At 40.3% G+C, this 19,279-nt stretch overlaps 1 protein-coding gene across 2 annotated transcripts in view; it reads left to right on the top strand.

Annotated features, from left to right (window-relative positions):
• The first annotated feature begins 797 nt into the window (after window positions 1–797).
• Window positions 798–19,279, top strand: part of LOC308396046 (heterogeneous nuclear ribonucleoprotein L-like) — a 47,552-nt gene continuing 29,070 nt past the window's right edge. The window contains exon 1 of one of the 2 annotated variants that reach the window (XM_080881106.1): window positions 798–1,330. In XM_080881106.1, coding sequence (XP_080737232.1) covers window positions 1,157–1,330 — 174 coding nt within the window. In that variant the 5' untranslated portion in view covers window positions 798–1,156. The remainder of the gene's footprint in view (window positions 1,331–19,279) is intronic. The other variant, XM_080881107.1, reaches the window with a different exon arrangement.

Here is a 19,279-nt window from a genome sequence, read left to right on the forward strand (position 1 = left end):
AGTATGTACAAAACGGGTCTGTGGGCCACTCGTGCTCATCTTCTTGTTGGTTTGTGAGCCAGCCAAAAGAGAGCGAAGTTAACATACCATCAGCTGAGGTGAAACCATATTAAAAACTATTAAAAATATCCAACTACAGTCTCTGGTTTTCAAGTATTATTATTATTATTATTATTATTATTATTATTATTTTTTTATTATTATTATTATTATCATCATTGTTTAAAGTTTTTATTGCGGTTATCCTGTTCTTGTGAACTAGCCTATGATACAGCCACTTGTCTGACCAATCAACTTGGCAATTGCTTATGCTTAATAATTTCCCCTCAACTATAAATCAGTGACTTTTCAGTTGTGGCCACATAGATTGTACCACTGTGAGAGGGGTGCTACAGAATAGTCTAAATGATAGCAGCTTTAATTTGTTCAACTATAAATCAATGATTTTTCAACCTGATGTGGTGATCTGGCCAACTATAAATAGATCAACAAGCAATAATAACGGGATAACTATAAATCAGTATTATTCCAATGTTATTACTATCGCACTGTAGGCTTTTTTAACGTTTATTTAAGATTTCTTTAGCATTAACATTTCAATCTTGATCATAATGAAGTTTTAGACCTTGAGAAAAATTAACATCTATTTATTTATTAACATGTTATCTGGTGTACGTCATCCGCGTCCAGCAACACGCAGGATCTTGGGGGACTGCACAGGAGGCACGTGTGAAAACCGCTCTCCCCCATCTGTGCAACCGAAAAGACGGACACATATAAACCCGCTTAATCTGCGTTTAAGGCAGGCAAGCCAAAAGAGACGAATCTTAGAAAAGACCCAGACTTCCCATCACTACCTCTTGGGTATGTGAAGGTGAGTCTACAAAAATGGTAAGTCTAATTTGTTTCAATAAAAAAACAAAAACAAAAACAAAAAACAGAACAAAAGAACAACAAAAAGCCACCCAGTGTTGTAAGAAAATAAGTGTTCCTGCAAGACAACACAAACCATGACACGCAATGAGCAATGTAAGACGTCTTCCTGTTTTGGCGATCTTTGGAGCTGACTTGAGAGACAGCGAGAGACAGCGAGAGTAGCAGGTGCAACGTCTCTTCTTCCTTTTTACCGAAAATTTGTGACTTTCTCCTCTCTTCTATGATGGAAGAGAGCGAAGACAGAAAAGAAGGATATTACCAGGTCGCCAAGCGGCTCCGGACGGAACAAGAGACCGGTGTAAAAGAGCTAGAGGACGGGAAGGAGGAGGAGGATTCTGCCGCTGAGGAGGCAGCGGGGAACGGGTGCACTGAGAACCGCAGGAGCGGAGGGAAGGTGAGGCACACAATATTAATCCTTCTGTATCTAAATAAAATGTAAATATTTAACATTTTTTCATACGATTTACAAACAACTGGAAGGGTCTGAAAATTATGTTAATGATTAAAATAGACAGCAAGAGAAATGAAAGAGTACAAAGTCAGAGTGGAATATAAATGAGTTTCTACATTTATTATTATCAGTCATTATTTACATAAACGGCGTAACTTTGGAACAAGTGGCAGTAACCCGTTTTCATCGTCACGACGATCACTAACGTGCTTAAGAAAAATGTGTTGGAAGTTAACCAGTCCGGAGCTTCGTGTTAACTCAGTTTAATTCATTTGTGATTTTATAATTCAGAACAGTCCACTCTCTTTGTATTGTAAGGTTAAAAACCAACAATATTATAGAAAACCCGCAGATGTACGCTATGAGCATATGTGGAGAGTGAGAAGAACTTTTAACAGGATGAGCACACCAGCCATACCATGTCCCAGACTGGTGGTTAGAAACTATTTAAAGATGAATCATTTTTTGAATTAACTGAATTGAATAAGTGCAAGAAAATGAATGGATGAATGTATATGTTAAAACTTTTTGTTCGCATTCTTCCTTCCTTTGAGCTCCATGGAGATCTTTATATGTTAACTTGTAGACGTGCATCCAGTCAGCAAGTGTACTCTGCATCATAACATACATGATGAGTAGTGTCCGTATTCCTGATTTACTCATGGATCTTTGCTGTTTCAGCCTGGATATAGAATCTGCACTGTAGTGTACATATTCCACCACTCTAGTGGCCTCCCCAGGCTTTCCTAGCGGCTTTTTCAGCAGTCACTTGAGGGACTGCTTTATCTACCAGTAGCTGGTGTTTTGCCCGCCTGGTGTTTCTGTCAGTTCCTTTCTGGGCCCTGCTCATATATTAAGCTATGTTGTTTTTAAGAAGACCATATCGTTCTAAGAACTATTACTATTTTTTATTACACACATTTGTTTAGCAGTTTATCAAACTTAGTCTGGACAGATCATTATTTTCCTCAAGCAAAATACCGTTATTGAGTTCTACCTCAAAGCTGTGGCTTCATACCGTAAAAAAACACATTAATTGAGTACTTATATTCAGATGATATAAGCAGCATATAGTCACCAGGGCTCGCAAAATCGCTAACCCGATGTCCCGGGGCTAGCGATTTTTCCAGTCGGGCTACCAAAATCTATCTCTACCCTGCCCGTCGGACTATCATAGGAAGGTAAAATATATGGTTAATGGCCTGCATTTGTATAGCGCTTTAGTCAGTCCCTAAGGACCCCAAAGCACTTTACACTACATTCAGTCATTCACCCATTCACACACACACAGGCAATGGCAAGCTACATTGTAGCCACAGCTACCCTGGGGCGCACTGACAGAGGCGAGGCTGCCGGACACTGGCGCCATCAGGCCCTCTGACCACCACCAGTAGGCAAACATGGGGTTAGTATCTTGCCCAAGGATATTTGGCATGCAGCCAGGAGCATATGTCAGTGCTTTTGCATTCTTTCGGAAATGTAGCTGGGTAATTATGTCATTGGCATCAGTGAGCCAATATGTGACATATTGAAATCGGGTTTGAATTTGCGCTTGTGTTTTGCTTTCACTTTGCAATCGCGCGAACTATGTATCCGGTCGTTAAGTCTGCCGTGTCTGGGCCTAAACTCCGCTGCAGGTCCATATATCAAACGATCACTATGGCATTACTGAGAGTTGAAAAACTGTCTAAAGTCTTTCATCTTTAATAAAATGATCAGCGTTCTGCTCTACCAGGTGTAACAATTGAGTTTAATTCAATTCAATTCAATTCAATTTTATTTATATAGCGCCAAATCACAACAAAAGTCGCCTCAAGGCGCTTCATAGATACAGAGAAAAACCCAACAATCATATGACCCCCTATGAGCAAGCACTTTGGCGACAGTGGGAAGGAAAAACTCCCTTTTAACAGGAAGAAACCTCCAGCAGAACCAGGCTCAGGGAGGGGCGGCCATCTGCTGCGACCGGTTGGGGTGAGAGAAGGAAGACAGGATAAAGACATGCTGTGGAAGAGAGACAGAGGTTAATAACAGATATGATTCAATGCAGAGAGGTCTATTAATACATAGTGAGTGAGAAAGGTGACTGGAAAGGAAAAACTCAATGCATCATGGGAATCCCCCGGCAGCCTACATCTATTGCAGCATAACAAAGGGAGGATTCAGGGTCACCTGGTCCAGCCCTAACTATATGCTTTAGAAAAAAGGAAAGTTTTAAGCCTAATCTTAAAAGTAGAGATAGTGTCTGTCTCCCGAATCCAAACTGGAAGCTGGTTCCACAGAAGAGGGGCCTGAAAACTGAAGGCTCTCCCTCCCATTCTACTTTTAAATACTCTAGGAACAACAAGTAGGCCTGCAGAGCGAGAGCGGAGCGCTCTAATAGGGTGATATGGTACTACAAGGTCATTAAGATAAGATGGGGCCTGATTATTTAAGACCTTGTATGTGAGGAGCAGGATTTTGAATTCAATTCTGGATTTAACAGGAAGCCAATGAAGGGAAGCCAAAACAGGAGAAATCTGCTCTCTCTTTCTAGTCCCTGTCAGGACTCTTGCTGCAGCATTTTGGATTAGCTGAAGGCTTTTCAGTGAGTTTTTTGGACATCCTGATAATAATGAATTACAGTAGTCCAGCCTGGAAGTAATAAATGCATGAACTAGTTTTTCAGCGTCACTCTGAGACAGGATATTTCTAATTTTAGAGATGTTGCGCAAATGGAAGAACGCAGTCTTACATATTTGTTTAATATGTGCGTTGAAGGACATGTCCTGGTCAAAAATGACTCCAAGGTTCCTCACCGCGTTACTGGAGGCCAAGGTAATGCCATCCAGAGTAAGAATCTGATTAGATACCATATTTCTAAGATTTTCAGGGCCGAGTACAATAACCTCAGTTTTATCTGAATTAAGAAGCAGAAAGTTAGCGGCCATCCAGGTCTTTATGTCTTTAAGACATTCCTGCAGTTTAACACCCAGGCATCCATGAAAACGGAATTTATGACATTTAACGGAGTTAGAAGTTAGCAGGAAGTTAGCTCGCTAGCTTCTATCTAAATACAATATAGCATGTCCTGACTGCGGGGTTTTGGAAACAAATTAAAACGTACAGCTCTGCTATCACTCCCAGCATAAATGAAGACAGAAAACTAAACAGCAGTGACGTTTGTAGGGTTACTGAAGTTTGGCTAGCTGGTATATAATGATGTGCTACGTGACCGCTAGCGACACAGCTATGTTAGCATAATATAAACAAGCTAACTTTTTTTTTCCACTCGATAAAAGTTAACGTGAGTGTTCAGGTCAGGAACAAATGTAATCGCATGGCAGGATGCTGTAAAAGGACCAAACTTCAGCCAGGAGAACAACTGAGATAATCCATCAACAATACGAGGTTAGTCATTCATATACTGCTGCATGTGCTGGGCTGTAGTTACATCGTAAGGTTTTAAAAACTGAGCTTAAATAAATGATTAGCGGTAATAAAAGCCGAGGGAGGTCAACAGTGATCACTGACTGTTTTAGGAGCTTTTTGAGATTAAATATTCAAATTCAAATTCAAATTCAAATTTTATTTGTCACACACACACAACCATACACAGTATGACATGGGGGTGAAATGCTTGTAGCTGTACAATGCCCGACCATTAAATGACAGAAGAAAAGTTTTACAATATTTACAATTTACTACAAAAATTTACAAATTAACTTAGGAATTTACAGTAAAGAATGTGCAAATAGCAGAAGAGATTATAAAGATAAGGATTATAAATTATAGGAATTATAGGATTATAGGAAATGTGTGGTGGTGCGTGTGGTGACGTGTGTGAGAGTCCAGTCTTATAGTGACGTGTTTGGGAGAGTCCAGTCCTACACCTGGTTCAGGGCCCGAATAGCCTGGGGGAAGAAGCTCCTCCTCATTCTCTCTGTTTTGGCCTTAAGGGAGCGGAAGCGCTTCCCAGACCTCAACAGTGAGAAGAGTCCATTGTTGGGATGGGAGAGGTCCATCATAATCTTCCTAGCTTTGGACTTGCACCGCTTGGTGTAGATGGACAGCAGGTCAGGGAGCTCTGATTGAATGATGCGTTCTGCCGAGCGCACCACCCTTTGCAGATCTCGTCTGTCCTGCTTGGTGCTGTTCCCAAACCAGGTGCAGATGTTTGACGTCAGGACGCTCTCGATGGTGCAGGAGTAGAAGTTCTTGAGCACCTTCAGTGGCAGATGGAAGTCTCTAAGTCTTCTGAGGAAGAAGAGACGCTGACGGGCTTTCTTAACCAGGGTGTTGATGTGACAGGACCATGACAGGTCCTGAGTGATGTGGACACCCAGGTATCGGAAACTGTCCACTCTCTCCACTGGCGTGCCACTGATGATGAGGGGTTTGTAATTCCTCGCCTGCTTTGTAGTGAAGTCCACGATCAGCTCCTTAGTCTTGCTGACGTTTAGGAGGAGGTTATTCTCCTGGCACCAGGTCTCCAGGTTCCTAATCTCCTCCAGGTAGGCCGTCTCGATGTTGTCGGAGATCAGGCCCACAACAGCAGTGTCGTCAGCAAACTTGACAATGGAGGTGGTGTCGGATGTGGCTACACAGTCATAAGTGTACAGTGAGTACAGCAGGGGGCTTAAAACACAGCCCTGAGGCACTCCAGTGCTGAGTGAGATGGAGGGGGAGACTTGTTTTCCTACCCTCACTGATTGGGGTCTGTCTGTGAGGAAGTTGAGGATCCACTGACACAGTGATGAGCTGAGTCCTAGATCCGTCAACTTGGTGAAAAGCTTAGAGGGAATTATTGTGTTGAATGCTGAACTGTAGTCCACGAACAGCATCCTAACATAATTCCCTCTGCCAGTGTCCAGGTGACTCAGGGATGTGTGGAGCAGGTGAGATATGGCATCGTCTGTGGAACGATTAGTCCGGTAAGCAAACTGAAGTGAGTCGATGGTGGGAGGAAGTGAAGAAGTGATGTGATCTCTCATCAGTCTTTCAAAACACTTCATCACAATTGAAGTCAGTGCTACTGGACGGTAGTCATTGTGGCAAGCGGGCTGTTGTTTCTTTGGAACAGGGACAATAATGGACCGTTTGAAGCACGTGGGAACCACAGCTTGGGCCAGGGAGAGGTTGAAGATCTCCGTGAACACCGGTGCTAGTTGATCAGCGCAGGCTCTAAGGACCCGGCCAGGGATTGCATCTGGTCCTGCTGCCTTCCTGGTGTTCACCCTCCTGAAGGTGTTCCTCACGGCATGCTCTGTGATGACGAATGCATTTTCTTCACTGGTGCACTCCGAGCGCGCGCAGCCGTTTGTTGTTTTAATTGCTGCGGCGTCGAAGCGAGCATAAAACGTGTTCAGCTCATCAGCCAGTGAAGCATCGGCATTCATCATTGAAGAAGCTGGTCGTTTATAGTCCGTTATAGTCCGCAGTCCTTTCCACAGGCTCCTAGAGTCGCACTGTCGTAGCTGTGACTCTAGAAATAGAAGAAAATACAAAATATTAAACATGTTAACAAACACAAAAGCCATATTAAACGCAGACTAGGATTTGTCACGTCATCGCTTAACGACCGGATAGAGAGTGACAGTACTGATTGGTGAGTGACGATAATTTCCTCTGACATCGTCTTATCAATCGTTAGCTTACTATGCAAACATGACAAGTGAAATCTCCCGCAGCAAGCTTAAACATGTGAGAGGTTGATCGTGCAGAGAATCGCTGAGCGTTATGTGAGTGTGTGTGTAAAAGCAGCAGGATATATATTTTAGTTCTGCTGAGCCACTTCTTCACCCTGCAAAAAAGCAAATGGCATAGATCTTCTTCACCCTGGTGAAGAAGTGACAGGAAAAGAAAAGCCTACCACAAAACGGAAAAGTTATGTGGTAGGCTTATCTGGTGCGCGTCTTTTATTTTGACAGCGAATGTGCACATGTGGACCACTTATGTGCACCCGTGTAAATAACATAATGTTCTGCCTGGTGTGTTGTTGGTTCTCCCTCGATTTCTGAGTCGACAAGCGCCTTTGTTACTGGGACCAGTAATTTTAAGAAAGGCCCCCATTAGAACCCATGAAAAATGCAAGAAATGCATTATTGCTCAGTCTGCAATATCTTTCCCAGAACAAACACCAATTGCAAATAACATACTAAAAATAAACCTGAAAAATCTGTTTAGAACAGCGTACTATGTTGCAAAGAGTGAACTACCACTGGCAAAATTTCAAAGCAGTCTTTGCAAACTTCAAAAAGCAAATGGCCTAGATCTTGGTTCCACTTGCCTCTTACCCGTGACTTCAGTGGAAATTTCAAATTCAGGATCTGACACAGGCTGATTCATGTCCTACACAGTTCTTACAAGTTCATAGAAATTTCTGTTCAATTAGAACCAAGTATTTGAGTTGATGATTGTAATTTTTATTCAATGTTGTAATTTGTGTATGGGCAGAAATCTGTACCATCAGAAACTGAATATGAATAAGTTAAATTTGAATTGCTCAGATTGAATCTGAATTGTAACTTGAATAAATGCTTTTAAAAACTGAATATGAATTATCCTAATTTGAAATTGAATTTATTGGTCTGAAAATAAGATAAGATAAGATAAGATAAGATAACCTTTATTAGTCCCACACGTGGGAAATTTGTTTTGTCACAGCAGGAAGTGGACAGTGCAAAAGTTATGAGGCAAAAATTAGAATACAATAAGAATAAATAAAATAATAATAAATAAAATGATCATCACTAAATTGAAATTGAATTTTATATTTTGAAAATGAATTAATTTGCTTTGAAACCGTATTTTATCCTTTAAAAATTTAGCTCTCGAATAATTTCAGATTCACTTCTCACCATTCAGTTTCAGTTCCAAAATTCAGCTTTTTGGGACTTACATCCGGTTCCGGTTCAAGAGTAATGAGCGCAGATTAATAGAACTACGTTTTACTAGCGGACCGAAAGTGTTACTGACAGGAATCTACAGTGTCTTGAGCTGATTTAAGATTTCAGAAGTCATTCGTCATGTCGAATGACCAGCGGATAAACTCTCAGGTTGGTAATAAATGTATCACAGGTATAAGAACAAGCGTCATGTTAACAAATGATAGCCGTACGGTAACTTTTATGCTTATTGTAGCTGCTAGCTCAAAACGCTAATTTAGCGTAGTTTGCCCTGGATTCAGCTTTGACAAACAAATATGATCGACTGTTTCTAGTAGAATTCCAAAGTTGTCATCTTGTACCCTCAAATTAGGATAATTCATATTCAGTTTTTAAAAACATTTATTCAAGTTACAATTCAGAGTCAATCTGAGCAATTCAAATTCAAATTTAACTTATTCATATTCAGTTTCTGATGGTACAGATTTCTGCCCATATTTGTGTTTCAACAATTTTTTGATTAATGTTTTGTTTCCGTTACAATATTATACTTTAATGTATAATATTGTAAAGGAAACCAAGCAGGAAACAAAACATCAATCAAAAAATTGCTCTTTTTTTTGGGCTACTTAAATTTATTTTGGGCTACCAAAAACTGAAGAGTCCCTGCCCGAAGGTCTACCAGGGATTTTGAAATTTTGCGAGCCCTGGTCACCATAAATGAATGCAATAGACTTCTGTGCCTGTTATGGCCCTCCTTCCTTTCATCAAACATCCAGAACATGTTTTAACTCTTCAGTACATTCGGCAAAATTTGCTTTTGCATGTTTTTGTATTTTGAGTTTGCTACTGGAAGCTTCCTTCCACTTTATAAAAAGACAAGCAAGGTAGCGAGGGCATATAAAGACAATTTTGACTTTTCCTAATAGGTTTACAGGTAAAGGATGAAGTCATAGACCTCTTCCTGATGACAAACACAATTTTAGTCCACATTTCAACTACTACCAACTTTATTTTTGTTTTGTTTTTTTAATTAGTCTGCTCTCTGATGGCTTCTGACTTCTCTGTGGTGTGTATCTTACAGCCAAAATCTCCTCTGATGATCTGTAGGCAAGGATTGAAAGGCAGCTCATTTGCCTGCTGTGTTGCACTGGTTGTAGTGTGTTTTTGCGGTGACTGTGTATTAAGGTGCACATCTCTCCAGACATCAGAGAACCTTTGAACTCTAGTGTCTATTGTATATTGATAAGTATTTATTATATATATTATTAATTATAATTTCCTGGCCTATATGCTTTTCCAAGTCCAGAACATTATAGTCTGTGTACTGAAATGTTCTCAGTTTCAGTTTATCATAAACAGTATTCCATTGAATTATATTGTTTTTGTTGCTGGATGCAGAAGAAGATCTTTTAGACTGTGCCATATGGGGTGTTGTGTGTCACGTCACATGTGTATTCATACCTCTAGTTTAAGATGAACATCAGTATTTGTCCAGCTCCTCAATGTTTCTGATGACCAACACTTTGGCTTGTTCCAGTGTTCCTTTGATTTTATGAATACTTTACAGCTTGTGGTCCATGTATTGTGAATTTTCCGTTTTTTCAAGGAACGTGCTTTCCTGTCAATGTCAGCATTTTGTTTTGTCAGATGTTAATTCTAGATTCTTTCCTTGTTTTATCAGTGCAAAAGACCTATTACATGAAGCACTCTGCACACTGTTCTTGATCTAATCTGAAGATCACTTGAAGTTTGGAGGTCTTTAGCTATTGATAGCTTTATATGGCCTACCACTTTGTGGCTGAGTTGTTGTCATTTTTTAATCATTTCCACTTTGTTACAACACCACTAACAGATGACTGTGGAATAGGTGTTTCATTTTATACACCTGTGCCCATGGAAGTGATTGGAACACCCGAATTAAATTATTTTGATGGCTGAATACCAAAATACTTTTGGAAATATAGTGTATTTCTCTGTCATCAAAAATAATTTTCTCATGCAGTAGCACAGATCCTTTCTTGAAACCCTTTCATATGTTTTGTCTATATGCTCAAATACACGTCTTAACTTCTTCTGACCACCTCTATATTTCTCCATCAGCACAATCAAGGCAAACTTTGCATTTGTAGTGCTTTTTCTTGGCATAAGGGTATACTGCTTGTTGTTGTCACCTCTCCACTCATGATATGGCTCATCAGCTTTATCCCTCTGTAGTTGTAACCCTTGATTTTGAAAATTGGTACTGCCGCACATCTCTGTTCCTAAGATATCCCCTCACTCTCCAAGATTGTGTTAAACAGTCTAGTCAAAGATTCCACTGTCCTGTCTCCTAGAGATCTCTATTTCTCCACAGGTATATCGTAAGTACCAGCTGCCTGTCCACTCTCCATCTTCTTCATAGCTGCCCTCACTTCCTATTACTAACTATCCTATTACACCTGTACTCTTCTTGATTTACCAACTGTCCTTCTTTCGCATTCATTTTCTATGTTCATCAGCTCCTCAAACACACCCCTAGTCTTCTCAGCACATTATTGGCTTGTTAGCACACTTCCATTTTGTCCTTAATCATCCTAACTTGACGCACATCACCAACTCAAAATCTTTGACTAGTTATTCGGTGAGTACCTGAGTACCTCTTCTTGGCCGTTTCCCTCTGCGCTACAACTGTATGTACTTATGATTCATAGACTAGACTAGTATAGAATAGAATAGAGTACAATAGAATAGAATAGAATAGAATAGAATAGAATAGAATAGAATAGAATAGAAATGAATAGAATAGATAATTGGGAAACTTTCTGGAGGAATCCTGGTCTTGTTAGAAGAGATGGCATCAATCCCACTTTGGATGGAGCAGCTCTCATTTCTAGAAATCTAGTCAAATTTATTAACCCCCCCCTAAAATGTGGCTATCCAGAGTTGGGATCAGGAGGCAAAGTTGAAGTCTTCGTCGTCTCTCTGCAAATTCTGTCCTCCCGTTATCCCCCTAAACCACATCCCCTTTGACAAAAAACAACTTAAACATAAAAAATTGCAAAGAAAGAAAAATAGAGTATCCTCAACAGCATCAAAGAGTAAAACAGTGGAATATGGATTATTAAACATTAGGTATCTCTCTTCCAAGTCTCTGTTAGTACATGAATGTGGGGGGCACGGTTGTGGCACAGCTGCAGGAGAAGCCAACACACTGCAATGGGCTCATCGTGCTGCCCTGCATAAATAGTACTGGGTCCTGAGTGTGTGGTTGTTGTTGTGGTGTATGTGGTTTGCAGCTGTTGAGCTGCAGCTGAGCTTGTGAACAGCAACCAGAAGAATAAAATGTGTGAAATGCTCAAAAGCATGAACCTGCGGTCATCGGGTCTGTCGTGGTTATGCTACTGTGACTTAATAAGTGATCCACAAATTGATTTACTCTACCTTACAGAAACCTGGTTACAGCAGGATGATTACTTTAGTTTAAATGAATCAACACCCCCGAATAACTCTAACTACCAGCATCCTTGAAGCACAGGGCCTGATCCTTAGTCTTGTTTGCCCTAGCTGTAAAACTCAGAAACCAGTCTTGTTATCATCTATCATCCACCTGGGCCTTACACAGAGTTTCTGTCTGATTTCTCAGACTTTTTATCTGATTTAGTTCCCAGCTCAGATAAAATAATTATTGTGGGTGATTTTAACATCCATTTAGATGCTAAAAATGACAACCTCAACATGGCATTTAATCCGTTATTAGACTTAGGCTTCTCTCAAAATATAAAAGAACCCACCCACCACTTTAATCACACTCTAGATCTTGTTTTAACATACGGCATAGAAACTGAACATTTAACCCTCTCCTGTCTGATCATTTCCTGATAACATTTACATTTACAATAATTGATTACACAGCAGTGGAGAGTAGACTTCATCACAGTAGACGTCTTTCTGAAAGTGCTGTAACTAAGTCTAAGAATATAATCCACCCACTGTTATCATCTTCAATACCCTGTACCAACACAGAGCAGAGCAGCTACCTGAACACTACTCCCACAGAGGTCGATTATCTTGTTAATAATTTTAGCTCTTCACTTTTTTTTCTCCAGTTGATCTTCCTAAGTTAACTTCAGTAATTACTTCTTCCAAACCACCAGGGTGTCTTTAGATTCTAATCTCTGTCTCTCTTCCACAGCATGTCTTTTGTCTTGTCTTCCTTCTCTCACTCCAACCGGTCATGGCAGATGGCCGCCCCTCCATGAGCCTGGTTCTGCTGGAGGTTTCCTCCTGTTTTTTCCTTTCCACTGTCTCCAAAGTGCTTGGTCATAGGGGGGTCATATGATTGTTGGTTTATCTCTTTATGTATTATTGTAGGGACTACCTTACAATATAAAGCACCTTGAGGTGACTGTTGTTGTGATTTGGTGCTGTATAAATAAAATTGAATTGAATTTATCTGAATTGAATTGAATAGCTATTGTCATTGATCATGTACTGTAACATTGTGGGTGCTCCACACCAACTGTGTTGAAAGACAGCAGGAATAAATAGGAAACAGGAGAAATATATACAATCAAGAGGTATACATACAAAATGAGAAATATATACAAAAATAAGAGAAAGGCACACATTGGAGAACAAGGTGCAACATGCTTGGAAGTAGTGCAAAGAGAAGACAATCTGAATAAAGTCAATTTGTGAGCGGGGTTATTCATAGCATGGCTCCGATTGGTGAGATGAGTGGCCAGGGGTAAGGTGGGATATGGGGGGATAGTTTTTGTTGACAATGGCCCAAGGGAAGAAGCTGTTTGTGAGATATGGTAACTGATTTGGTAGCTGTTTCCTACCACCCAGAGTCTAACTGAAGTATGTGCAACATTCTTCCTTCTTCAACTTTTGCTACTTAGTCCTTGGCTCTGTCTTCACTTATTTCTTCTTCTTAACAGCATCAGGTGTACCCAACACCTCCTTATCATCTCATTTTCACCTACCTGTCCATTAAAGTCTCCAATCACCAGTCTCTCCCCCCTGAGGACACTCTCTACCACTCCATCCTACTCACTCCAGAATCTTTTCCTTTGGTTTGTTTCTTAATCCAGTTGTTTTGTGGAGAAGAATTACCATCACACTTTTAATTTCCAGCTTCAAACTCATCATCCTGTCTGACACTCTTTACCTCCACAATGGAATTCACATACTCTTTCTTCAAGATTATCCCTTCTCCATTTTTCTTTATATCTACACCATGGTAGAACAGCTTGAATTGACCTTTAGTTCTCTTGGCTTTGCTTTTCTTCCACCTGGCCTGTGACACAATATATAGCGGTAGCTTGACCCTCATAACAACTCCAAGTGGGCTGATTTTTTTCTAAGTCATCCTCCTGGATAATTGAGCTAGGGGTTTGGTTGACAGATGTTTTGAATGAAATTTGCTAGACCTCATCACTGTGTGCCTGTTGTCGCCATATTTTGGAGCATTTTTTTTATAGTTTATGGTTGTGGATTTTCTTTGTAATACAGATGATCCAAGACGTTTATGCTTCAGTTTTAATGAAGGCAATTCTAGTGTTTTGTTATCCATTATTTTTCACTGATGGTTCAAGGTTCAAGATTCAAGGATGAGTTGATATTTGTGTTTCCATGTTGTACTAATACAGTTTATGTCACGGTCTGGCTGGCAGACCACGGGGATGAGGAAAGTAGGACCCAAAACACTTTATTTACAGTGAATAGACAGGTAAGTCCAACAATTAACTCAGAGATGTAATTTGCCAATGGTGCTCATCCCTTGCTCCCAGTGCGTCCCGTGCTGTAGCTCCCTTAGTTTGTGTGCTCCCCAACTCGCTTCTTCGCTCGACTTTCCTGGAGGAAGAAGGGAAAACCACAATTAGCCACACACGCTAGCCGACTATCAAGACCACACGCCTAGCACGGACTATACCGGTCAAGAGTAATAATCCCACGTCGACTGTCGCCACGAGTCCAGGTTAAATACCTCTTCCTAGCCGGGAGGGATGATTACCACCAGCTGGTCAGGTAATCAGCTGCAAGAGCAAAGAGGGACTCCCGATGACGACAGTCGCCCGGACACGCCTCTCCCACGACGCGCGCTTCCGTCAACAGCCCCGAGGACGGGGGGAGAGAGAGAGAGAAGCAGACACACGCACTCTACATACAAACGTGGACAAAACAGTAGACGACACAGACCCCAAATAATAGTCATAATAATAATAATAACAATAATAATAACCACTGCTCATGGACCCCTGAGTCCTCCAGAGCCGGGTCTGTGACAGTTTATGAATGTATCTTTCTAGGTAACTAGCATTAGCTGCAAAATTAGGATGCCTTTCTTTCATCCATATAAGATAAATTCTGGATCCAAAAACAACATGATAGACAAAACATTAATATTCAAAATGCCAGTTGAGTCCAAAACCAATGAGCAATGTAATAGTGCTACATCCATATAGCATTTTCAGCTGTTGTTAATTGCTTCCCCCTTTGTTCTGCCGTCACCTCTGATCTGTTTCTGAATTATCCTTCCATGTGTATATTATAGTCCTTTTTCTTACTTTGTCAGATCCTACTTTTTTATTTATCTGGAGCAAAGTACTTAGTTTTCCTGCCTGGTGTAGCGTGACGGCTGTGCACCTAGGTATGCTATTTAGAGTACTCTAATAGAAACCACACTTCAGCAACATATTATCAAAGACTACAGAGAAGTATCCGCTGTAACAAAAGCGGTAAACGGGCACTCCTTATATAGACACTGCAAATGTTGCTTGCTTCCTATGTCAGCATTTTATAGATGAACACTCTTACATTTCTTTCCCATGATTATGCATTAGTTAAAAATGTGGTAGTAATTATGGATTTTCACTCTTTGTCGCATGTTGCTGATTCAGCTGATATCTGTCTTGGCCAGGAGACTTTTGCAAACAAGACTTTTAATCTCATATTTTTCTGGGTTAAAAAAGTTATTATGGAGATGTGACAAGTATTTGGAGCAAAGTTCAAACTTTAAACCACACTTCAGAGAGTTACAGCTTTATATATCTAGCAATTAAACACATGTACAGGAAGCTTGATATTATTGTGCTGGTGACGATGTTCAAGTCATATCCTGAATGCTACCAGATCTAAGAGCAAGAGCATTTTTTTAACATATGATCTAATGTTGATTTTGAGAAAAATAATCCACTTTAAACTCTTTTTTTGTGGTTAAAACGATACATCATTGGATAAAATGAAAACAATATATAATAAAATATTCAAAAATCTTTCCTGTGGTAAATCCAGGTTGTACTTGATTGTGTGATGGCAAATATAAATGATCTATCACCGTGACCTTTTTAGCTTTGTTAAACACTGACCAAGATAATATATTTTATATACTTTATCATATAAAGGAAGAATAAGAACAGGAAATGAGGAAATGAGGAAAATGAAGAGAGAAGAGGTGATGAAGAGGGACTCAAAGGTGGGGGAGGCTTAAGAGACGTCAAGCACAATGTCACATAGAACTGTAATGATGCAGCAGTCTGTTGCAGGAAAGCAACATGTCACTCACTGTTCAGCCTCAGACTCTCTCTCACACTCTCTCTCTCGTACACTAGATAAAGACACATGCACTCACCAAAAAAACAAATGTATGGTTTCCACGGCATTAGGGAAGTCATCAGCTTTATGTTGTCACTATCTTAACTATAATGTCACCATGGTAACCACATTCCAGTGCTCTTACCAGCACAAAGTAAAGCTTGTGAGTACATTGGTAACACCTCTCCTACTTCACCAACACCATCCATAATTCAACCACCTGCCTCTTGTTCAATGTTGCTAGAGCAACGGATTCCTTTGTAGGTGTAGTGGAGCATATACTCATCATTTTGAGACCACAGTCTTAAATATTTCTGACATCAACTGTTTTTGATGTCAGGGGCTGAAGGCTAATGAGCTGTGAGGATTTCACACATTGTGCCTACTTCTGTATCAGTGATGACAAACCTTTTCCTCAAGTACATGATAAAGAGCTAATTAGAGACTTTTATATTGTTATCCTGGGTTTTGTTTGTTAGGCAAAATGAGCATAGCTTAAAAAGTTTTAAAAATGAATCAACAGATATCACAGAAGTTGATTCTATTCATCTGGACGTAGTATTTTCACTTTGTCCAGAAGTACAGAATCAACTTTCTGGGATGTGCTTACTTGGATGATTGAGCAAGCATCAAGATGTTCAACAAGTAAAACTGATCAGCAATCAAAGTTAACAGTAAAATCTACTGGTCTTTTTAGTGAAGCACTACAGTTTAAAGGTAAATGCTTTAACACTGAAAGTAGCTGAATTCTTGTCAGAAAGTTCTAATGCAGTATGAATTCAGCAAAATAAACCAATAGGTTAGCAATAAATTTGTCTGAAATTCCATTTTGAATAGTCTTCAGAAGATTAATCATGTCCTAATCATGTTGGAAATATGTGAATGATTTTATATAAATGATGTGTTATGTGGGCGACCAAGAGAGGTTGTTGCTGTAGCATGTCTGACATGAAAAGGACTTTATGTCAGCAGATCTGCATGTCCATGCATGCAAAGTGCTGCACTGATGCTGTTATCATACCTTCTAGACGTCATCCCCTCAGAGACTTAAAAACAGCTTGCGGCCAGTCAGACCTTGAGTGCGTTTCCTGCACAGTAAACTTACCGCCTCAACCTGCAGTATAAAAAAGGTCAGGTTGCAAAAAGTGTGATGCTTGCTCAACCTCTTCCTGAGACAGAAAGCTGTACTGAGAGATTTTCCGACAGTAGGCATCAGGTTTTTTGTTTTTTTTTTGGGGGGGGGGGGTTGCAACTGCACTCAACTGTGCTAAGACTTCTTCTGACAAATCTAAAATACCCTTCTGAAATAATCCGTTGAGGTGGAGCTTGTTTCGATTACATTGCTATCAGTATATGTATGTTTTGTGCTGTGTTAATCAAATTAAAACTATTTGGGAAATTTAAAAGGCAAATTTCTCTTTGACGGCCAAGCTAACAATATATATATTGTGTGAAACATGACAAGAATGCACTTCCAATTTCATATAAGCTAAACTGCAAAACATTTATTTTTCTTCTATTAGCAGTATGAGCAACAGGACCACTTACGAACTTTAGCAGTATCTTTGTTTTGTTTTCACTTATTGACCTTGAATCTTGTGATAATTTTAGATATCTTGATTCATATCACACTGCTGTGATATACAGAAGAAAATAATGCATTCATTTTGTCTTATCTTTTCTGGCTACATGCCACACTCCTGCAATGTGACAAACGTGATTTCTGCTGCTTCTTACTGCATCTTGGTTTGCTATGGACTAACGGCTGCACAGAGAAGATTAAATGATAAGTTTTAACATGGGGTGGGGGTAGGGGTATAGGAACGCTCTTTTTGTCTGTTTTTCTCGTGGTTTAAGACCACTATCTGGCTTCCTGTCCTGACTCCTTTGTTGTTTTTGGTTTTTTTATGCGCATGTGTATGTGTTTGTGTTCTGTTGTGGAAAAAAAACTGAGCATCAAAACTGTTTTATTAAAAGAAAGTTAAAACTTTTGCAAAGGGATAAGTATTGCATGGACAGTCTTTGCACAAGCGTTAACCAAAAACAAAAAAAACACAGATTGTGTGGACAATCTGTGTCTATTAAGCAGTCAGGAGTTTAAATCCTCATGTGTCATGTAAGCATCAGTCTGATAATGAGGTGCATCATGGCATTAAACACAGCTTACAGTTAGTTGTTTTCCCATCAACGCACACTCATCCTACTCGATTTTTACCAGTGATTGGGTTGCATGATGTCAAACCATACACAATGACCACCTGATCAGAATTAGCCAGTGGTGTGTCCTGTAGATCTAGGCGAACGGATTTCAGATATAGCTACTATGCAATCATGTGGTTTACCATCTGCTTCTGTGGGGAGTAGTGTCAAATGTCAAGGTTAAAACACCTACTGTGTTAAACCCAGCATGGTGTAGCACAGTGCATCTTTTAAGTAGCTAATACCAGACTGTGCTACTGGAAATGTCAAGTTAGTTGTTTTTTGCAGAAGGATCAGAGATACAGAATGTGGTAGAGTGGTCCACAATGAATGATTTGTCAGTTTTTGAGGTTTTGGAATGGATTGATTCCCAGTAATCCTTTTCAGAGACAGTGACTTACTGTTGGACGTGATCATATGTCTCAGATAGGTGACTGTGGCGGGGCTATGGGGGAGGTTGGCACACCTGAGTGGAATCAGCACATACCCACATAGCAAAATTGGTATGGCCCGGATCTTGCCCACACAATGTGCTTACACATGGCCCACATACCGCAAAGAATGGCGGCCCTTTGGTGGACAGACCTGGTTTGCCAGAGGTGGCCCACACATGGGCCAGCACAAAGCCAGTTGTATACACACTGGTGGTCCTGTGCTGGTCCATGTGTGGATTACCTCTGGCAAACCTGATCTGGGCCACCAAAGGGCCGTCATTCTTTGCGGTATGTGGGCCATCTGTAAGTGGTGTGGAGCCACGGGCCAGTTGTAGACACACTGCAGGCCCTGTGCTGGCCCAGAACAGTTTCAGCTCTGGCCCCAGATGTCAGCCTAATGTGTACCTTAATCAAGGCATGTAATAACAACATGTGCCAGAACATGCAAAACAGTGCAAAAGTAACATGACAAAACTCTGTTCAGACAGTGAATGGACTGATTATAGTGCTTTTCGAGTTTCCCGGATTACTCAAAGTGCTCTATACAACATACCACACTCACCCAATCACACACTTTCTTTTAACTGAGTGCTTCCTAACTACATTGATACACATTCACACTCTTGACATGCAAACTGGAGGAACCAGGGATCAAACCACTAACCTTCTGATCAGTAGGTGACCTGCTCTACCGCCTCAGCTATTGCCACCCACTGGCAAAGATGACTAAACTGTTACTAGGTTTTGGATAAAGTGTACACTCACAAACCTGTCAAACCTGCATTTGAAACATTGGCTACCATAGCAGTATA

Source organism: Rhamphochromis sp. 'chilingali', assembly GCF_963969265.1.
Source record: "Rhamphochromis sp. 'chilingali' genome assembly, chromosome: 4".
Taxonomy (NCBI): domain Eukaryota; kingdom Metazoa; phylum Chordata; class Actinopteri; order Cichliformes; family Cichlidae; genus Rhamphochromis; species Rhamphochromis sp. 'chilingali'.